We start from the raw sequence: 16,437 nt of genomic DNA on the forward strand, positions 1-16,437 counted from the left end.
AGAAAAGCAGGCAAGTAACAGTTACTCTCGTTTCCATTCACATCCCCCAGAAACTGCAAACTGGTTAGCTCATTTCACGAATGAGGCAGTTGTAATTCTGTTGATAGGTATTTAATATGGGGTGGCTAAAAATGGTGGGCTTGGGGGAGTCCTCATGATGTCAGAAACGCAAAGGCCCCGTCCACCTGACAGAGGAGCACAGACACCCAGGGGCACGCGCTGGCAGGGCACAGCCTCCCTCTCCATGTGTTCTCGCAGAGGCAAATCGCAGACCGCGTCCCACCAGCCCAAAGCGGGGGCAGTCTCCTGGGGAGGGTCCCGCGATGCTGCTGGCACAACGCTTAGTGGCCCTGGGAGAGGAATCAACTCCACAGGGAGGACTAGTTCTTTAAAAACAAAATGTTTTGTGGATTCTTAGACTTTAAAGGACTACTTAAGCCACCTCCTGACCAGCCACCTTGATTATTCCAAAGAGAATGTACAAAAAAACTGAAGCTTTTTTCCCCCCACATGGCTGTTGAATTTATTTGCTTGATCAGTAATGGTCCTTGCAAAAATTAATCAACGCTGAGACACTTACAATAAAAGACTAGTTTTAAAAATCCACGACACCTTGATAGAAATTAAGAAGTTACACAAAAAAAGAAACCTTTGATATTGACAGCAAATATAAAATGAATGCAGTATGACAGGACAGCAAGAAGGCTTTATACATTTATATTTGACACCTGACCATATTTTCAGTCACCATAATATCTCTTCTCCAGATTTAAAAAAATAGTATGCTGATTTCTATAACAAAGCTTTTTTTTCGTACAAAAATCAAATAATGGCCAACAAGTCACAACAGTGCAATAGGTAGAGGATTAAAAAACCACATCAAACAGGTGCCGGAAATAAACACTAATTGGGAGGAGGTGAGGATAGAGCACTCGTGGGGGGGGGGGGTTCATTTCACAGCCACGAGCCATCCTCACGGCTGCCGAGAACCCTGACAGTGGGAGGGCACAGCAGCCGCCAAGGGCTGGCCTCACGGAAGCCTCAGATCACCTAGAGCCAGATTCGAAGCCAAAAAACGGGGCAGGGAACTCACAGCTATCATTAAAAGGAAAAGAAACATTTTTTCCTATTGCTCAATCTTGTCAACTGGGGAGTCCATCAGTAGGTTCACAGAATCAAACGGATAAGAGCATATATATGGCTTCTTCAGGCAGAGAGACGTTTACATTCTAGCCCAAGCAAGCGATACAAGTCACTCTGTTTTCACTGAAGGGTCACTCAGGTTTCTGGTTTGAGAAACAGGTCCTTTGTGTGGACAGGTTAGGTCAAGGCTGCGACCTCGGGCCAGTGCAGTGAGAGACAGTAATACCTGGTGACAAGGCGCAGCCGGGAACGGGAAGGGGAGGTACGCTGCCCCAGGCTCCTGGCAGGTCCCGCGGCAGCTATCTGTGTCACCAGAGAGGCCACTGGAGACTTGGCGTGTTGAGCTGTAAAATGGAACTGACAGGGCAGGCAGAGGTGACTCCCAATAAGAGCCTTTCCGGCCAGTCGGAAAACGGAGGCGGCTCCCATTACATAATCTGCACCGAAAAGGTATAAAGGCACAAGCAAGAGTGACAGGGTAAGCAGAAATCCTGACGGAGAGACAATGGATCAACCCACAAGGCAGGTATGTAGTATTTGACTTTTGTTTTTTGTCCCCCTTGAATGAGAGGGAGAGATCCTGATTTTGCTGTGATAAAAGCAAAGAAAGACAATTTTTGGTTTAAAAAGAAGCCACTCAAGGGTTAAAATAGTTACTTTAAGTTAAACAAAATTAATCCTCAAATAAGCTGACTTACATGGAAAATTAATCTGTCCCCTCCAAACCCCCAAATGCTTGAAATGCTTCGTCCCCCATGTAACCTGAGCCTGACGGGTAGAAGTCCTTAGTGTGAGAGACAGAACAGGTCTCTGAGAGTAAAAGACATTTTACATAATGTACACTGAGGAGAGTTGTGCATGTGGGCTCTCAGCATTACAGTAAGACGCACAGATCTGTAAGTGTAGAGGATTCCACGACAATCCTACACAGCTGCTCAGATTGGCGTTTCCTTCCTGTCTTTGCTTGGTGATGGCTTGACTTGCTCCTTGACTGCCTTTGGCTGCTCTTTAGCTGCTTTTGTCTCGAGGACGTTGTCCCTCGGTGGCGGAGCCACACCCCCGCGTTTTTCTGGCTCTTCCTCTTCCGGCACCTGCTGCTCAGACTTGGCTCGCTGCATCTGGAGCAGCCGGAGCTGCACGCGCAGCTCGATGATGGCCTCCCGCTCTTCATGAATTGCTTGATTCAAATGATTGTTCTTTATCTTTAGGAATGATAGAAAGGGTAAGTTATCACTTCAACAAGAAGATCAAAAGGAACAGTGATTCGGGAACAGAGAACAATTGGCAACTGTATGTAAGTCAACTTCGCTGTGAAACTGAAGACCACACAGACGAGTATGGCACACAAGCTCCTCAACTCAGAGGAGAAACCACCCAAGAATATAAACTAGGCTCCAAACTGCAGAGGAGTACACAGCCGGAAAAAAATGTACCAACAGAAAAATTATCTTAAGAATTAAGTGGTCTAGTGTTTAAAACAATGTATATTTTGAAACTGGTACTGAACAGCCCTTAAACCAGGGGAAAATAAAAGTTATTTCAGTAGTAACTAGAGAGCATCGTTATAGACTGGACTGAAAACCTAGATTTGCTCAGCCTCAGCAGTGAGGTCCTTTGTCCTTTTTGAATGGCATTACTTGAAATCTCAACTGGGCCACTTAAACTAAAGAAAACTGCAGTCAGTTGTAAATTACGCTAAGTTGTCCGTACTCATTCAGCCAAGTGTAGGTGACACAATGCAGCCCCTCTCGTCAGCACCCACTGCAGCAAGGTCTGGCATCCTCACGGCACCTCTGCTCACGGATGCCACCTGCCCGAGAGGGCATGGCTGAGAGCAGCGACCTCGGAGCGCCGGGGGCCCGGCTGAGGTGCGCCTGGCACCTGCGCCTGCTACGTGCCGGGCATGGCTCTTCTCTGAACCCTCCCTGCTCTCCCTTACAGCTAGCTTAGAGGCCAAGCGCGACAGTTCTGGAACATGGTTTCCTGCTTAGGATTTTACTATGACCTGTAAAATGCTAAAAGAAGGAAATGACGGTGCCACACCTCGTGCACCCCCCATGCGGAAGGGCCGGGTCTGGGGGGCCGCCCGGAGGGTCAGCACAGAGGGCTCTCGTGGCACCGGGTCTGCCCCAGGCGCTCAGCTCTGGTGGCACGGTCAGGCCCTGAGTGGGCCTCCTGAATACAAGTGCTCTTTTCCCACTTAGCCCTTAGGCAAAAAACCTCTGCAGGAGATCTTTTACTGGGAGAAGAAGGGAAATTCTGACCACAACCGTGTCAGGTGGTTTCCCCCACTCACTCCCAGCTTCAGCCTAATTCCTGAAGCCATGTTCTCGCTCGCCCACCACTGTACGGGTGGAAGGCCAGGAGGAAAACGCCTGCTTCTATTCACAGGGAGACGAAGGGGATTTTCCTCCGCCCACTTAGTAATTCTTTTTCTGTTCATTTTCTCTGGGAACATGGCCCAGATAATTCAAAGGTGCCCTACGTGGCAGTTAGGTGAACTTCACTTTTAACCTGGGCAGAGAAAGGCCAGCCCTCTGCCGTGAGCCTGAGCCGCAGTGGAAAAGGACATGGCTGCGTGGCTCCAGTGGGACCCCCGATATTCCTCTACTTAGCTCCCCCACTGTTATCAAGGAAAAAGAGAAACTCTACGGGACATATCTGGCCCTTATAACTTTGTATAAGTTAATATGATTTGGGGTGGTTTTCCCCCACACTCACTTCTAGCTCTTCATTCTGCCTCTGTAAGTCTTCCAGAATGATCTGCAGCTCCTCTTCATCTTCACTCTCACTCTCACTTTCAGAAGAATATTCCTCCGTTTCACTTCGACCATGCTGCTGACGACTACAGGGGGGAAAGAGCAGTAAAAACTTGACAAGGAAAGTATGCTTGCCCCTCCTTTCAGCCGCACTGGGTTTAGATGAGTCCACTTAATGCAACACCATTCATGAGACTTGATACGTAAGAAACTTAAAGATTACTTTCAGAAGCCTCATTCCTAATGGGAACGTCTCCAGGCTGAAGTGTGCTTACTGAATGTCACCGTTACATGTCAGAACCCCGCCCGCCCCGCAATACCTCTGGATCTCGGCGATCTCGGCGCGCAGGCGCTCTATCTCCTCCTTCTCGGACGCGATCTGCCGGCGCAGGAACTGCTCCATGGCCAGGAGCTCCTCCTGCTCGGTCAGGATCTCGTTCTCCTAAGATAAGGACCATGGGTGAGCACCTCTGCGCTTCAGTCTAGAACAATGTCCCTTCTTTTATTAGTCTCCCATTGTGGCCCTGAAATTTGTTTAACCGCACCTCATGCTGAGGAGTTATATGAAAGCGTTTTGAACTTCAACAACGAAAAAATATCCTGCTTTGTAAGTTTGAGAAGGGGCGTCTGTGAGAAAAGGGAGATGAAGTTATTCTGAGAGAGTGACTAGATTTTTCTCAAGACCTAAAATGCCACAACAGAACCTAGAGTCCTTTTTGGGCAAAGGCTCGCTCCCTCCTCCCTACAAAGGGGCAAAGGCACAGCATTAGTTCAAGTGACAGACTCTGCTGTGGCTTCCAGACCTTTGTTAGTGCCTTCCCATCGCTTCTTTAGGGCTGGTGGCCTTTGTTACCTGCACTAGGAAAAGAAGGACCCAGGCAGAGGGTGCTCTCAGCACCACCTTTTAAAGACATCTGTGTGAAGGAAAGATGTTCTCAGAAGGACCGTTTTTCCTCACTATAAGCTACCCTCCTCCTCAACCCACACCCCCAGAGATATTTAAATGGTAAATATTGTCTTAACAGAAGATCCATTTCTAAAACTAATTAGGTTACCAGGCTTTTAGTGGGGAAATAGTCATTTAAGGCTGTAGAAACAAGGTGGTTGGATGCAGAAAGGTCTATAGAATTTCTTCCCAAACTGATAGGTATTGAGAGGATAAGTACCTGTGGTCACTAGAAGTTCTAAAGTAAACTCCAAAGTCTCCAATATGCTTCAAGAATCCCTCTCCTGGAGATGCAATATGTGGTATTTCCCAGGTGTTTTAGAACACGGGTATTTTTCCTTTACCTCAGTGTACTTATTAAAGCTACTGTTCTATGAAATATTAGCTGGTAATAAAGATTTAATCTAGGACTTCATTCTCTCCTCAGAGGAAGAGAGTTATGTGCTCCTGCTTGGCAAAACAAAATGAGCTCATCTTGATTTCCATGCCTGGAAATCAGGAGACTCTAGATGTAGTGTACAATACCAACAGATATTTCTTCAATGAATGAATAATACGATCACCTCCGAGGACTGATTTAAAGGGTCTTATCAGCAAAAACTACCAGCTAAAATCTGCATCATTACATTTCAAGGATCCTAAACTTTTTGACATCAGGAGCAGCATGATTTTAAAGTATTTAGTAAAGTCTGAGCTTATTAATAAGGAACAGGTGCCACTAATCTGTAAATCAGGGAAACACCTACACCTCAGACTTGAGTGGACTAAATGAGTCAGCAGAGCACCCAGGGCAGTCCTGTGCGGGATGGTCACACAGCCATCAGCCAAACGTTTCACGAAACATTGTAAAGGAAGCACCAAATTCAACAGGCACAGGCCCTCGAAAACCTCTAAATCATCTTAGAATTTTGGGGAGCAGCCTCACACCTCTGTAATTTAGCTTCTCAAAGTATAATTTTAACATGGCCAATACGATTCTTACAGAATAGAGAAGTTTAGCTTACCTGAGCAAGGAGAATGTTTATAACTTCTTCATTTTCACTCATTTCTTCTTTGGAAACATCCTCTTTTGAAAGACTGGCGATCTCTTGTGCAATCTTGGTTTCACACTCCTGTCAAGTACAACAAATGGGAAAGAGCTGGTCAGCCTACATGAAACATGTGGTCAGCACTCCTGTGGAGTGTTTTATCACACCACTCTAGAAGCTCCCTTGTAGAATTGAAAAGATAACAGTCAGATGGACCATATCCATGACTGGGCACTTGTTAGCTGGGCTTGGAAAATAACATGGGGATATCAAAAAATAACATGGCTGCACTATGTGATAAAGGTTCAATTCTGGTTATTGTGCTAACAACTTGGGAATTCTTCCTCATAAATTACATTCTATGATACTTTTTGTTGCGAGGGGGGTCAATTTTAACAATCCAATTAGTCTGACAAAGGTATACAGTCAAGGGAGGTAAGGATGGTCAACCACCACACCAGGGAGCCAAGAGTGCCTACAACTGCAAGCAGGAGAATTGCATCCCTCATCCTTGTGGAATATAAGCCCCCTTTTGATATAGAGGTGGAGTGGACACCACCATCCCAGGGTCCACAGGATGGAGGAATAAAATATGGATTAGAGTGGACATACTGGTATTCTACTATAGAACTATTGAGACTCTAGTAATGTAAGAAATTGTGTCATTGATGTGGAGACCGTGGCCACGGTAGTTGCTGAGGGAAGGAGAGGGAAGAAGAGATGTGATGTGGGGGCATTTTTGGGACTCTGAGTTGTCCTGAATGACATTGCAGGGTCAGATGCTGGACGTTATATATCCTGCCATAACCCACTGAATGGACTGGGGGAGAGTGTAAACTATAATGTAAACTGTAATCCATGTGGTGCAGCAGTGCTCCAAAATGTGTTCACCAAATGCAATGAATGGGCCATGCGGATGAAAGAGGTTGCTGATGTGGGAGGGGTAGGATGGGGTGTGGAGTATATGGGAACTTCATATATATTTTTTAAAAGATTTATTTATTTCTCTTCCCTCACCACCCCCCCAGTTGTCTTCTCTGTGTCTATTTTCTGCGTCTTGTTTCTTTGTCCGCTTTTGCTGTGAGCGGCATGGGAATCTGTGTCTCTTTTTGTTGCGTCATCTTGTTGTGTCAGCTGTCTGTGTGGGTGGCACCATTCTTAGGCAGGCTGCACTTTCTTTCACCCTGGGCGGCTCTCCTTACGGGGCGCACTCCTTGCGCATGGGGCTCCCCTATGCAGGGGACACCCCTGCGTGGCACGGTACTCCTTGCGCGCATCAACACTGCTCATGGGCCAGCTCCACATGGGTTAAGGAGGCCTGGGGTTTGAACCGCGGACCTCCCATGTGGTAGATAGACGCGCTAACCACTGGGCCAAGTCCGTTTCCCCTATATTTTTTTAATGTAACATTTTTTGTGATCTATGTATCTTAAAAAAAAAAAGAGGTATACAGTCAAGTAATCTCGGCCACTGGTCCCTGGCAAACATGACTGCTTTCCATCACAATAGTTTTGCCTTCTCTTAAGTTTCATCTAAATTCAGTCAGTAAGTAGTCTTTATCTGGCTTCTTTCACTTAGCATAATGCGTTTCGGATTCATCTATTTTGTTGTTTGTATCAGTAATTTGCAGAGTAATATTCGACATTATGAATGTACCCCAATCTATTTATCTATTCACCAGCTGATGGACATTTGGGTTCTTTCTAGTTGTGGGCTCTTATAAATATAGCTGTAATTGCTTCTTAGCCTTTTGGCTAAAATAAGTACAAACAGAGCTGTTATGAATATTTTGCATATTTTGTGTGGGCCTTGGCTTTACTCTCTTAGATAAATAAATACCTGGGAATGGGACTGCTCGGTCATAGGGTATCCATACATTTATTAAGAAACTTCCAAACTGTTTTCCAAAATGGCTGTACCATTTCACACTAACAAGATCAATATATGAGAGTTCCAGTTCCACATTCTTGTCAATACTTGGTATTTTTTGGGAAACGGACTTGGCCTAGTGGTTAGGGCATCCGTCTACCACATGGGAGGTCCCCGGTTCAAATCCCGGGCCTCCTTGACCCATGTGGAGCTGGCCCATGTGCAGTGCTGATGCACGCAAGGAGTGCCCTGCCACGCAGGGGTGTCCCCTGCATAGGGGAGCCCCACGCGCAAGGAGTGCACCCCATAAGGAGAGCCGCCCAGCGCGAAAGAAAGTGCAGCCTGCCCAGGGATGGTGCCACCCACACTTCCCGCGCCGCTGACAACAGAAATGGACAAAGAAACAAGACGGAGCAAAGAGACACAGAGAACAGACAACGGGGCGGGGGGGGGGGGGGGGGGGGGATTAAATAAATAAATCTATCTTAAAAAAAAAAAAAAATTTGGTATTTTTACTCTCAGCTATTCTCGGTGCATACCGGTATCTCATGTGGTTTTCACCTGCATTTCTTTAATGACTAACAATGTTGAACATCTTTTCATGTGCTTATTTGCCATCTCCTTGCCTTCTATGATAAAGTGTTCCAATTTGTCTTTTTTGAGACTGAATTGTGTCTCAAGTTGTAAGAGTAATTTATATACACTAGTTCAAATCCTTTATCAGATGTGTTCTTTGCATATATTTTGTTCCAAACTCTGGTTTGCACATTTATTTTCTTAACAGTGCCTTTTGGATAGCATGTTTTAAAAGTCTATGAAATGTGTTCTTGTCTTCTATTTAAGAAATCACTGCCTAACAGAAAGTCAGTATGATTTACTCCTCTGTATTCTTCCGGAAGTTTTATAGTTTTAAGTCTTAGTTTACAATCCATTTTGAGTTCATTTTTGTCTATATTAAAAGAAAAGAGTCAAAGTTATTTTCTTTGCTTATGGATATCCGATTGCTCCAGTTCCATCAGTAGAAAAAAGTATCCTTTCCCAACTGAATGGCCTTAACATTTTCATTGAAAATTAGCTGCCCGTAAATGAATGTATGGCTTTGTATTCTATAAGCCTGTCCTTATGCCGCATCTACTGTTTTGAATGCTGTAGGTTTAGAGTAAGTCTTAAAATCAGGTGGTATGAGTCACCCAACTTGTTCTTTCCCAAAACTGTTTAATCATTCTATGTCATTTGTATTTCCACATAAATTTTAGAACAGTTTGTCAACTGTGACAAAACCCAATTGTCTGGGTTTTGGCTGGGACTGAATTTGTAGACCAATGCGGGCATACCGAACATCTCAGCAATACTGAGTCTCCTGCTTTGTGTGCACGGTGTATCTCTTCATCTATCTAGGTCTTTTTTTTTTTTCAGGTTCATTATCCAGTTCTTCATTGCTAATACATAACTGACTTTTATATAACTGATCTTGTCTCTGACAATCTTGCAAAAGCCAATTCTTTGTACATTCCTTAGGACTTTATATAGAGATGATCGTGTTTGTCTAAGAATAAAAGACAGCCATTTTTTTCCAAGTTTGCATGCCCTTGCTTTATTGCACTGGCTAGAACCTCCAGTACAATAAAAGAGAAGTGGTGAGAGCATATATCCTTGCCTGTACACCAGATCTTCAAGGAAAGCTTTCAGTCTTTTAATGATTATGTACTGTGTTGTCAATTTTCACAGATGCCCATTGTCAGGATGAGAAAGATGTTTGCTGAGTCTTTAATCGTGAATATATGTTGAAATTCTGCCAAATGTCTTTTCTGTATCTACTGATATGACCTTGTGGTTTTCTTATTTTTGGTCTGCTTCTATAGGGAATTATACTACTTCTGACTTTAAATAATTAGACTTCAACTATTGAGCATTTTGTGAATTAATCATCAGGCATGAAAACATGGCATTAAGCAAAATGGTAAAACTGAAGATAATCCTTCCCATTCCCTATTGGCTCTGGTTACCTTATCCAAGAGAGATGTAGAGGAGAAAGATGGTTTTATTAAAAGATCTTTTGTCATTTCCAGCATGGAACAGATTTCCAAGGATGAGAACCAGTGGTTTCTCTTTAGAGATTACTGGGGAGTCTGAGGCATTTAGAATGAGTCAGCTCTTTGGAACCATTTCTAAGTGGGAGATACAGAAGAGCCAGAAGAGAAAAGAAAACCAAATCTGCACGAGCCACATGTCTCAGGTTAGAGAGCCTGCATTTAAAGGCTGATCAGCAATGTCATGCAGTTAAAAGGTCCAGCCTCCTAGGAAGCCTGGTTGGTCAGTCACCAAAACCCAATGCCAGGCTGATACTGAAAGGAAAAGAATATTTTAAAAAGGGGAGAGGGTGGTACAGTAAGCAAAAGGCAGATATGACCTAGTTAGCAGGAGAAAAGGAGGAAGAAAAATATGCAGTGGGCTTCTTGGTATCCTTGTCCCAAAGTGCCTTTGTGAAAACCCCATGAATGTTAAAATGGAAAACCAGTCAGTTATCCTCTATATAAATACAAATCCCTAACCTCCAAGCAACAAAAAGACGGTCTTTGGACCCAACCACAACAGTGACCCACTAACTACCATGACCCCAACATCTGGTAAGTGCTGACCAACGTTCCTGGGTAGGGCAGTTTGGATCCTACAGTTTAATCTCCATACGGATTGTAAAAGAGTCCAGAGGTTCAGGGTTTAGCTCTTGGTGTGGCGTGTAATCCCACAATCCTAGAGGCAAGCAGCGCACCCTAACCTAGATCAGAAGTCTGATTAGTGTGCCCCAAATTTATCAGGAGTTTGTTACATGAAGCCATTCTTTTTTTTTTTAAAGATTTATTTTTTAAATTTATTTCTCTCCCCTCCGGCCCCCCGCCCCAGCTGTCTGCTCTCTGTGTCCATTCGTTGCGTGTTCTTCTGTGACCGCTTCTATCCTTATCAACAGCACCGAGAATCTGTGTTTCTTTTTGTTGCATCACCTTGTTGTGTCAGCTCTGTGTGTGCGGTGCCATTCTTAGGCAGGCTGCACTTTCTTTCGCGCTGGGTGGCTCTCCTTACGGGGTGCACTCCTTGCATGTGGGGCTCCCCTATGCAGGGGACACCCTTGTGTGGCATGGCACTCCTTGAGCGCCGCAGCATTGCACATGGGCCAGCTCTGCACGGGTCAGGAGGCCCAGGGTTTGAACCGTGGACCTCCCATGTGGTAGGCGGCCGCCCTATCCATTGGGCCAAGTCTGCTTCCCACCATTCTTCTTTATTTGGTAAAGAAATTCCCTCCTGGTGCTTTAGAATGAGCTGATTCATTCTAAATGCCTCAAACTCCCCAGGATTCTCTAAAGATGATAAATCGCCCAACCTGCTTCTCATCCCTCAAAATCTGTTTACAGGTATAATCTACACTGGAAATGACAAAAGATCTTTTAGGATACCAAATGATACCAAACTGAATTATCAATAATCCAGAACTGGGAACATTTGACCAAATAAATTTCCCATTAAGAGACGTGTACAATGTATTTTTATAAGAAATAATTTAAAATCCATTTCTAATTGATAAAAATGATGTCAAAGTAATGTTTACTCACTTGTCTTTTAGCTTCTCTCAGTTTTCTTTTAAGGGCTGTCAAAATTCTTTGTACTTCCCATAATCTTTCTTCTTTAGATAAATCCTTTATTCCACCCTGCAAATCTCGATGTAAACAATTCAGGAGAAACTCCTAGAAAAAATACCACACACCCTGAGTAGTATTCCATGTATTGTGATTCCAAATCAACAACATATGCAATTTCTAAAGATGAGAAAGTCAACTATATTTCTCTTTAAAGGTATCGGAAAAGCATTTTTCTTTTGCCTGAGCATGGGGTTCTCATTCCTTAAATTACACTAGTTCAATGGTCGATAGTTCACATTCCCCCCAAATACATCATCAACCTCAAAGAACTGAGCGCTAAGTGCAAATAACAGGAAGAAAAGCAAGCAGGGATTTGAAATATGCTCCGGATAACATGCATGCACATAAAAGGCATGATAATGAACAAGTGAAAATAAACTTATTTAGTCTTGAACTTCTTATTCAGCATTGGGGACAGGGGTCCCAAACAAGAAGCGACCATACCCACATGGCACTGCTTCTATGTCACAGCAGCCTGGTGAAGCACAGGATTTGCACTCAGAAGATCAGGGCTCAAATCCACCTATCATCAGCTCAGTAACCAGGTGACTCTCAGCAAATTATTGACCCTCCCTACATCTCGGCAGCCTTGTCTGGAGCAGCTGCTGCTCCTGGACGGGCCTCGCATTCTTCCAAACGCCGTCCATACACATTTCATTACGATAACCTCCACATCAATCCTATAAGAGGATCCGTTTTAAAATGAGAACTCCAAGCCTGAACAAGGTGAAGTAATCTGCCTAACACCAGTCAGTTAATTAGGAGCACAGCAAGACTTTAGAGATTTTGGATTATAGTATCTATTGCCACCATGATACTCCGCCTTATTTGGCATGAAATGGCACCAGGTGGAAATTTCTGGCTCCGCTGTGCTGTGAAGACCGTGCCTCGCGTAGCTCCACACACAGGAAGTGCTCAGAACACCACGCGGCAAGGCTGGCTCCTCAGGGCCCGGGGGCCTGGCCCTGCTCTCACGCACCTGCCTCCTGATCTCCTCCTTGATGCTGTCCTGCGTGTCGGGCAGCGCGGGCATCGTAGCCATGTTAGACCAGCGCAGAGGCTTTGTCACCTGCTTTAGTGCCACGTTTCCAAAGAGCTCTTGCACATGCGTGAAAAGCACATATAGAACGCGATTGCTAATCTAAGAAAAAAAAAGAAGATAGAAAACAATTGAAATGTTACTTCATTTCATTTGTGTCTATCGTAGTGCAGCCGTTAATCCTTGACCTGGAACTGAAAGTCATCCTCCCTAGTGATGGGACATGCTTCGTCGGTTAACTGCCAATCTAAGAAGAAAACGGAGAAAGATGAGTTTAATGTTTAAATTAATAAGGGATTAAAACGAAAGCCAGGAAAAGAATGCAGAAGCTAATGACCTTCAATTTGCTCTTAAAAGCCTACATAGGGCTACTTTTCTATCACTACAATATTAATCGATTCTTTAAATTCTCATGTTCTTTATTTTTAAGTTATTTTAAAGAACTTTTAACTCCCGCAAATGTATCTAACAGGAACAACACGGGCAGGAAGAGCAACTGAAGGTCTAGAGCTGGTGGAGCGGTGGCCAAGGGAGTTGCTGAAGGCAGGGAGAGGAAGAGGTGTGATACGGGCGTTTTCGGGACTTGGAGTTGTCCTGAACGATACTGCAGGGACAGATGCAGGACACTGTTTATCCTGCCATAACCACTGGATGAGCTGGGGGAAAGAGTGTGGAATACAATGTAAACTACAGTCCGTGGGGTTTGGAGTGCTGCAGGGTGTATTCACCAAATGCAATGAATGTGCCTCGCTGATGTGGGAGGAGCAGGGGGTGGGTGGGGAGTGGGGTATATGGGAACCTGTTATGTTTTTTAACGTAACGTTTTGTGTGATCTATTTATCTTTAAAAAAAAAAAAAGACAAAAAAATAAATTAAAAAAAAAAAAGGCTGGTGCAGGTTGTGAGAGCCCCTGCTCCAGAAGCGAATGCCTTCTGTGCTTGTTCCCATAGCTAGTGTTTAAATATCGAGCTTGTGGTGTACCCCAGGAAAACAAGTTCTTAAGCTTAATCCAGTCCTGTGGGTGTGAACCCACTGTAAAAAGAACCTTTTGATGAGGTGACTTAAGTTAAGGCTTGGTTCAGCTGAGCCACCACTGGTCTTAATCCTGCTACTGGAGGCCGAATGGAGAGGGCCACAGAGAGAGAAAGCCAGAGGGAGGCACCAGAGCGGGAAGCCAGTGTAACAGAAAGAGAATGGAGATATGGCCACGTGCACTGCCACGTGATGAACCGCGGATCGCTGGGAGCCAGCCCTGGAATGCCTCAGTATTCCAGAAGAAAGCACTGCCTTGCTGCTGCCTTGCTGATACCTTGACTTTGGATTTCCCCTAGCCTCAAAACTGTGAGCCAATGAATGACCATGTTTAAAAACCAACCCACTGTATGGTATATGTTTTAGCAGCCAGGAAATTAAAACAATATTCAAAACTAGAAGGCTGACACATGAGGTTGGCTGAAAAGCTAAGGAAAGAAAAATATTTCCTACCTAGAACTTACTCTTACAAAACACCTGAATCTTCTGTGATACTTAAGTGTACTGTTTAACACATTGTGAAATCCTGAAATGATCATACTGAAAACTGAAAAACATTTTGCTTCCAAATTACAATCAATGGAACAATGAAAGATTCTTTAAAAAGAAGCACTTTTATAGCAGTCACAATGACTTATAGTGACTTGGTATAATAGCCAAAAAGAGGGCTTTATACCAAAAAACAAAATCATCTAATTTTCTGGGATTTTTTTGCTTTGGGCCTGAATAAAATATCAATAACTCTAATTAAAGGAAAACATATACTGACAGCACAAACTGTGCAGCAATAAATGAAGGCCAATTATGTTGTAAAAAGACACCAATTAACACATTACCCAATTCCCTGAAGTGCCTCTTCAGTCCCAAATACTTTAAAATGCCTCTAGGATCCATCTGTATGAATGAAATCCTCCGGTTTAATCCTTGGACTTACCTAATTCATGGCAGGCCTCTTTATGCCTCCATTTAATTAAGCAGTAAGGCACTCTGATGAAATACCTGCAATCTAAAGTTCTATAGATGAACTCTAATTGCAGTTCCCACGGGCTCCTCCTCTACTGATGACAGGTCACTGTCATCAAGAACTGGCTTATAAATCCACACCAAAGATGGTGCAATATTCAAACTACCTAACGACAAGTTAAAGGGAAGATATGTTCATTATCCTTCAGGGCAACACTGTCCACATGAAAGAAAAAAGGCCTATATTCAAGTTAATCCATCTGATACCTTCCCCTTTTAATTGCCTCACCTGCAGCCCAGCGGCAGACCACGCCCCCACGCACGGGCGCCAATGGCAGGGGGGACGAGTACCTGAACAGTGGGGCTGAGCACGATAGAAATGTTCTGTATGTTCATTTTCGTCTCCAGCTCCTTGGAGATGACATGGTCCATGTGCACAATCAGCCAGGAGATGAGGAGATGGTTGCACTCGGGCAGCTCCTTCAGCAGCCGCTGGATCTCCTGCACCTTCTCGCCCTCCGTGCTTCTCCCACACGCCTCTTCAAACCGGGGCATCAGCTCTTTGGTGAGCAAGTTCTCTGGAAGGTCTCGCAGATACTGCTTCAGCAAACTGGCTACAGTATTTGGCTCATATTCTTCCAAATTTGGAGACTCTTCTCGGTCATAGGCTGCTTTTAGCTCATCCACCTTTGATTTAATTCCTTCGGACATTAACATTTAGGAGAGAAAGAGAATATCAAGGAAAAAAATATCAAACACAAGTTTTCTTCACCAGCACCTGCTGGGGAGATGCGAGGACAATCGCCTGAGCAAGAACAAAGCTCTGCCCGTGGAGTACTCATCTGCACGGGGGCGACACAGATCCTCTGCCCAGAGTGAATTTAACCAAAAGCCAGGGATAACTGAAAAACTCATTATTCAGAATAAAAGTCAAGTTATCCTGGACATATAAAGGCAATACGATTCAGGAGAAAATTTTCAAAATATTTTTAAAGGATGATAGGTAAAAATTCTGGCAAAAAGTAAACTAATCCAAGTCTGGCTTTACACAGGATCTAGTGTTACCTGGAAGAGAAACCCAGTGATTACTGAAAAGGGCTTGGAGTCAACTGCTTTTTCTAACTAGTCACAAGTCTGACAGCAAAAAAACACAAAGCAGTTATAGAAGAATGTTCCAAAAGTTGTGGGTAATTACTTTTTTATAAATAAAATCTGCATCCCAAATGCAAAAGATGAGTTGATCATCTAAACAGACTCTGAGAACTATTCTCCATTCAAATAATTCCCATCTGATTTTTTTAAATTGTGGGAACATAATTTTTAAGTTTGACTTCTTTGAAGTGTTTTCTGAATCCGGATGAGGCAGGTTAGTATAGGGGAAGGGAAGGCCTGGGTCACAGCTGAGGCCCGGCAGACCACACGGCCATGAAACCTCCTGACGGATCCCACGACACCCTGGCCATGAGAATCCGGTCTGGGGCCAAGGGAGAGCCCCAGATACCCTCCAAAGGACCCACCATGGGCCCCCTGAGAACTGAAAGGTGAGCAACCGATCAGAACAGCAAACAGCTGGGGCTCCTTCCCCAGTGCTATGGGGGAGGAGGAAAGACAGCAGATGGCGGCAGAGTGAGGAGCTCCTAGAGTCAGCTCCTGCCACAGGGCAGTGAGCAAACACCCAGAGCTATCAGAGCTGGCCCAAGCACCTGCTTGGGGGCTCCAGGTGGCCAGAAGGCGTCCTGCACCATCCTTCAAGGAGCAGAAGAAGACTAGTAAGTGGAGCGCTCCACACCCTAGAGGCCGGCGCCCATCCTCCACTGGAGGCACAAGCCGCCTCGGGAGCTGTTCCGCGCTGGAACAGAAAGCTCCACTTCCCAAAAACGGGGGAGGAAGAGACGGTTGGGCACCAACTTCAGTTATTGATGAAGAAACTCAGTGGGCTACAGTATAATCCTGAGAACAGCTAAAG

The 16,437-nt window shown here is 44.6% G+C and overlaps 1 protein-coding gene across 1 annotated transcript in view; it reads right to left on the minus strand.

Moving 5' to 3' along the window:
* Window positions 1-496: 496 nt before the first annotated feature.
* Window positions 497-16,437, minus strand: part of RALBP1 (ralA binding protein 1) — an 80,845-nt gene continuing 64,904 nt past the window's right edge. Inside the window, exons 4-10 of the mRNA XM_004460491.5 lie at window positions 14,823-15,172; window positions 12,417-12,578; window positions 11,351-11,482; window positions 5,853-5,960; window positions 4,223-4,344; window positions 3,865-3,988; window positions 497-2,345 (exon numbers count right to left, since the gene is read on the minus strand). Coding sequence (XP_004460548.2) covers window positions 2,079-2,345; window positions 3,865-3,988; window positions 4,223-4,344; window positions 5,853-5,960; window positions 11,351-11,482; window positions 12,417-12,578; window positions 14,823-15,172 — 1,265 coding nt within the window. The 3' untranslated portion in view covers window positions 497-2,078. The remainder of the gene's footprint in view (window positions 2,346-3,864; window positions 3,989-4,222; window positions 4,345-5,852; window positions 5,961-11,350; window positions 11,483-12,416; window positions 12,579-14,822; window positions 15,173-16,437) is intronic.

Source organism: Dasypus novemcinctus, chromosome 16, assembly GCF_030445035.2.
Source record: "Dasypus novemcinctus isolate mDasNov1 chromosome 16, mDasNov1.1.hap2, whole genome shotgun sequence".
Taxonomy (NCBI): Eukaryota; Metazoa; Chordata; class Mammalia; order Cingulata; family Dasypodidae; genus Dasypus; species Dasypus novemcinctus.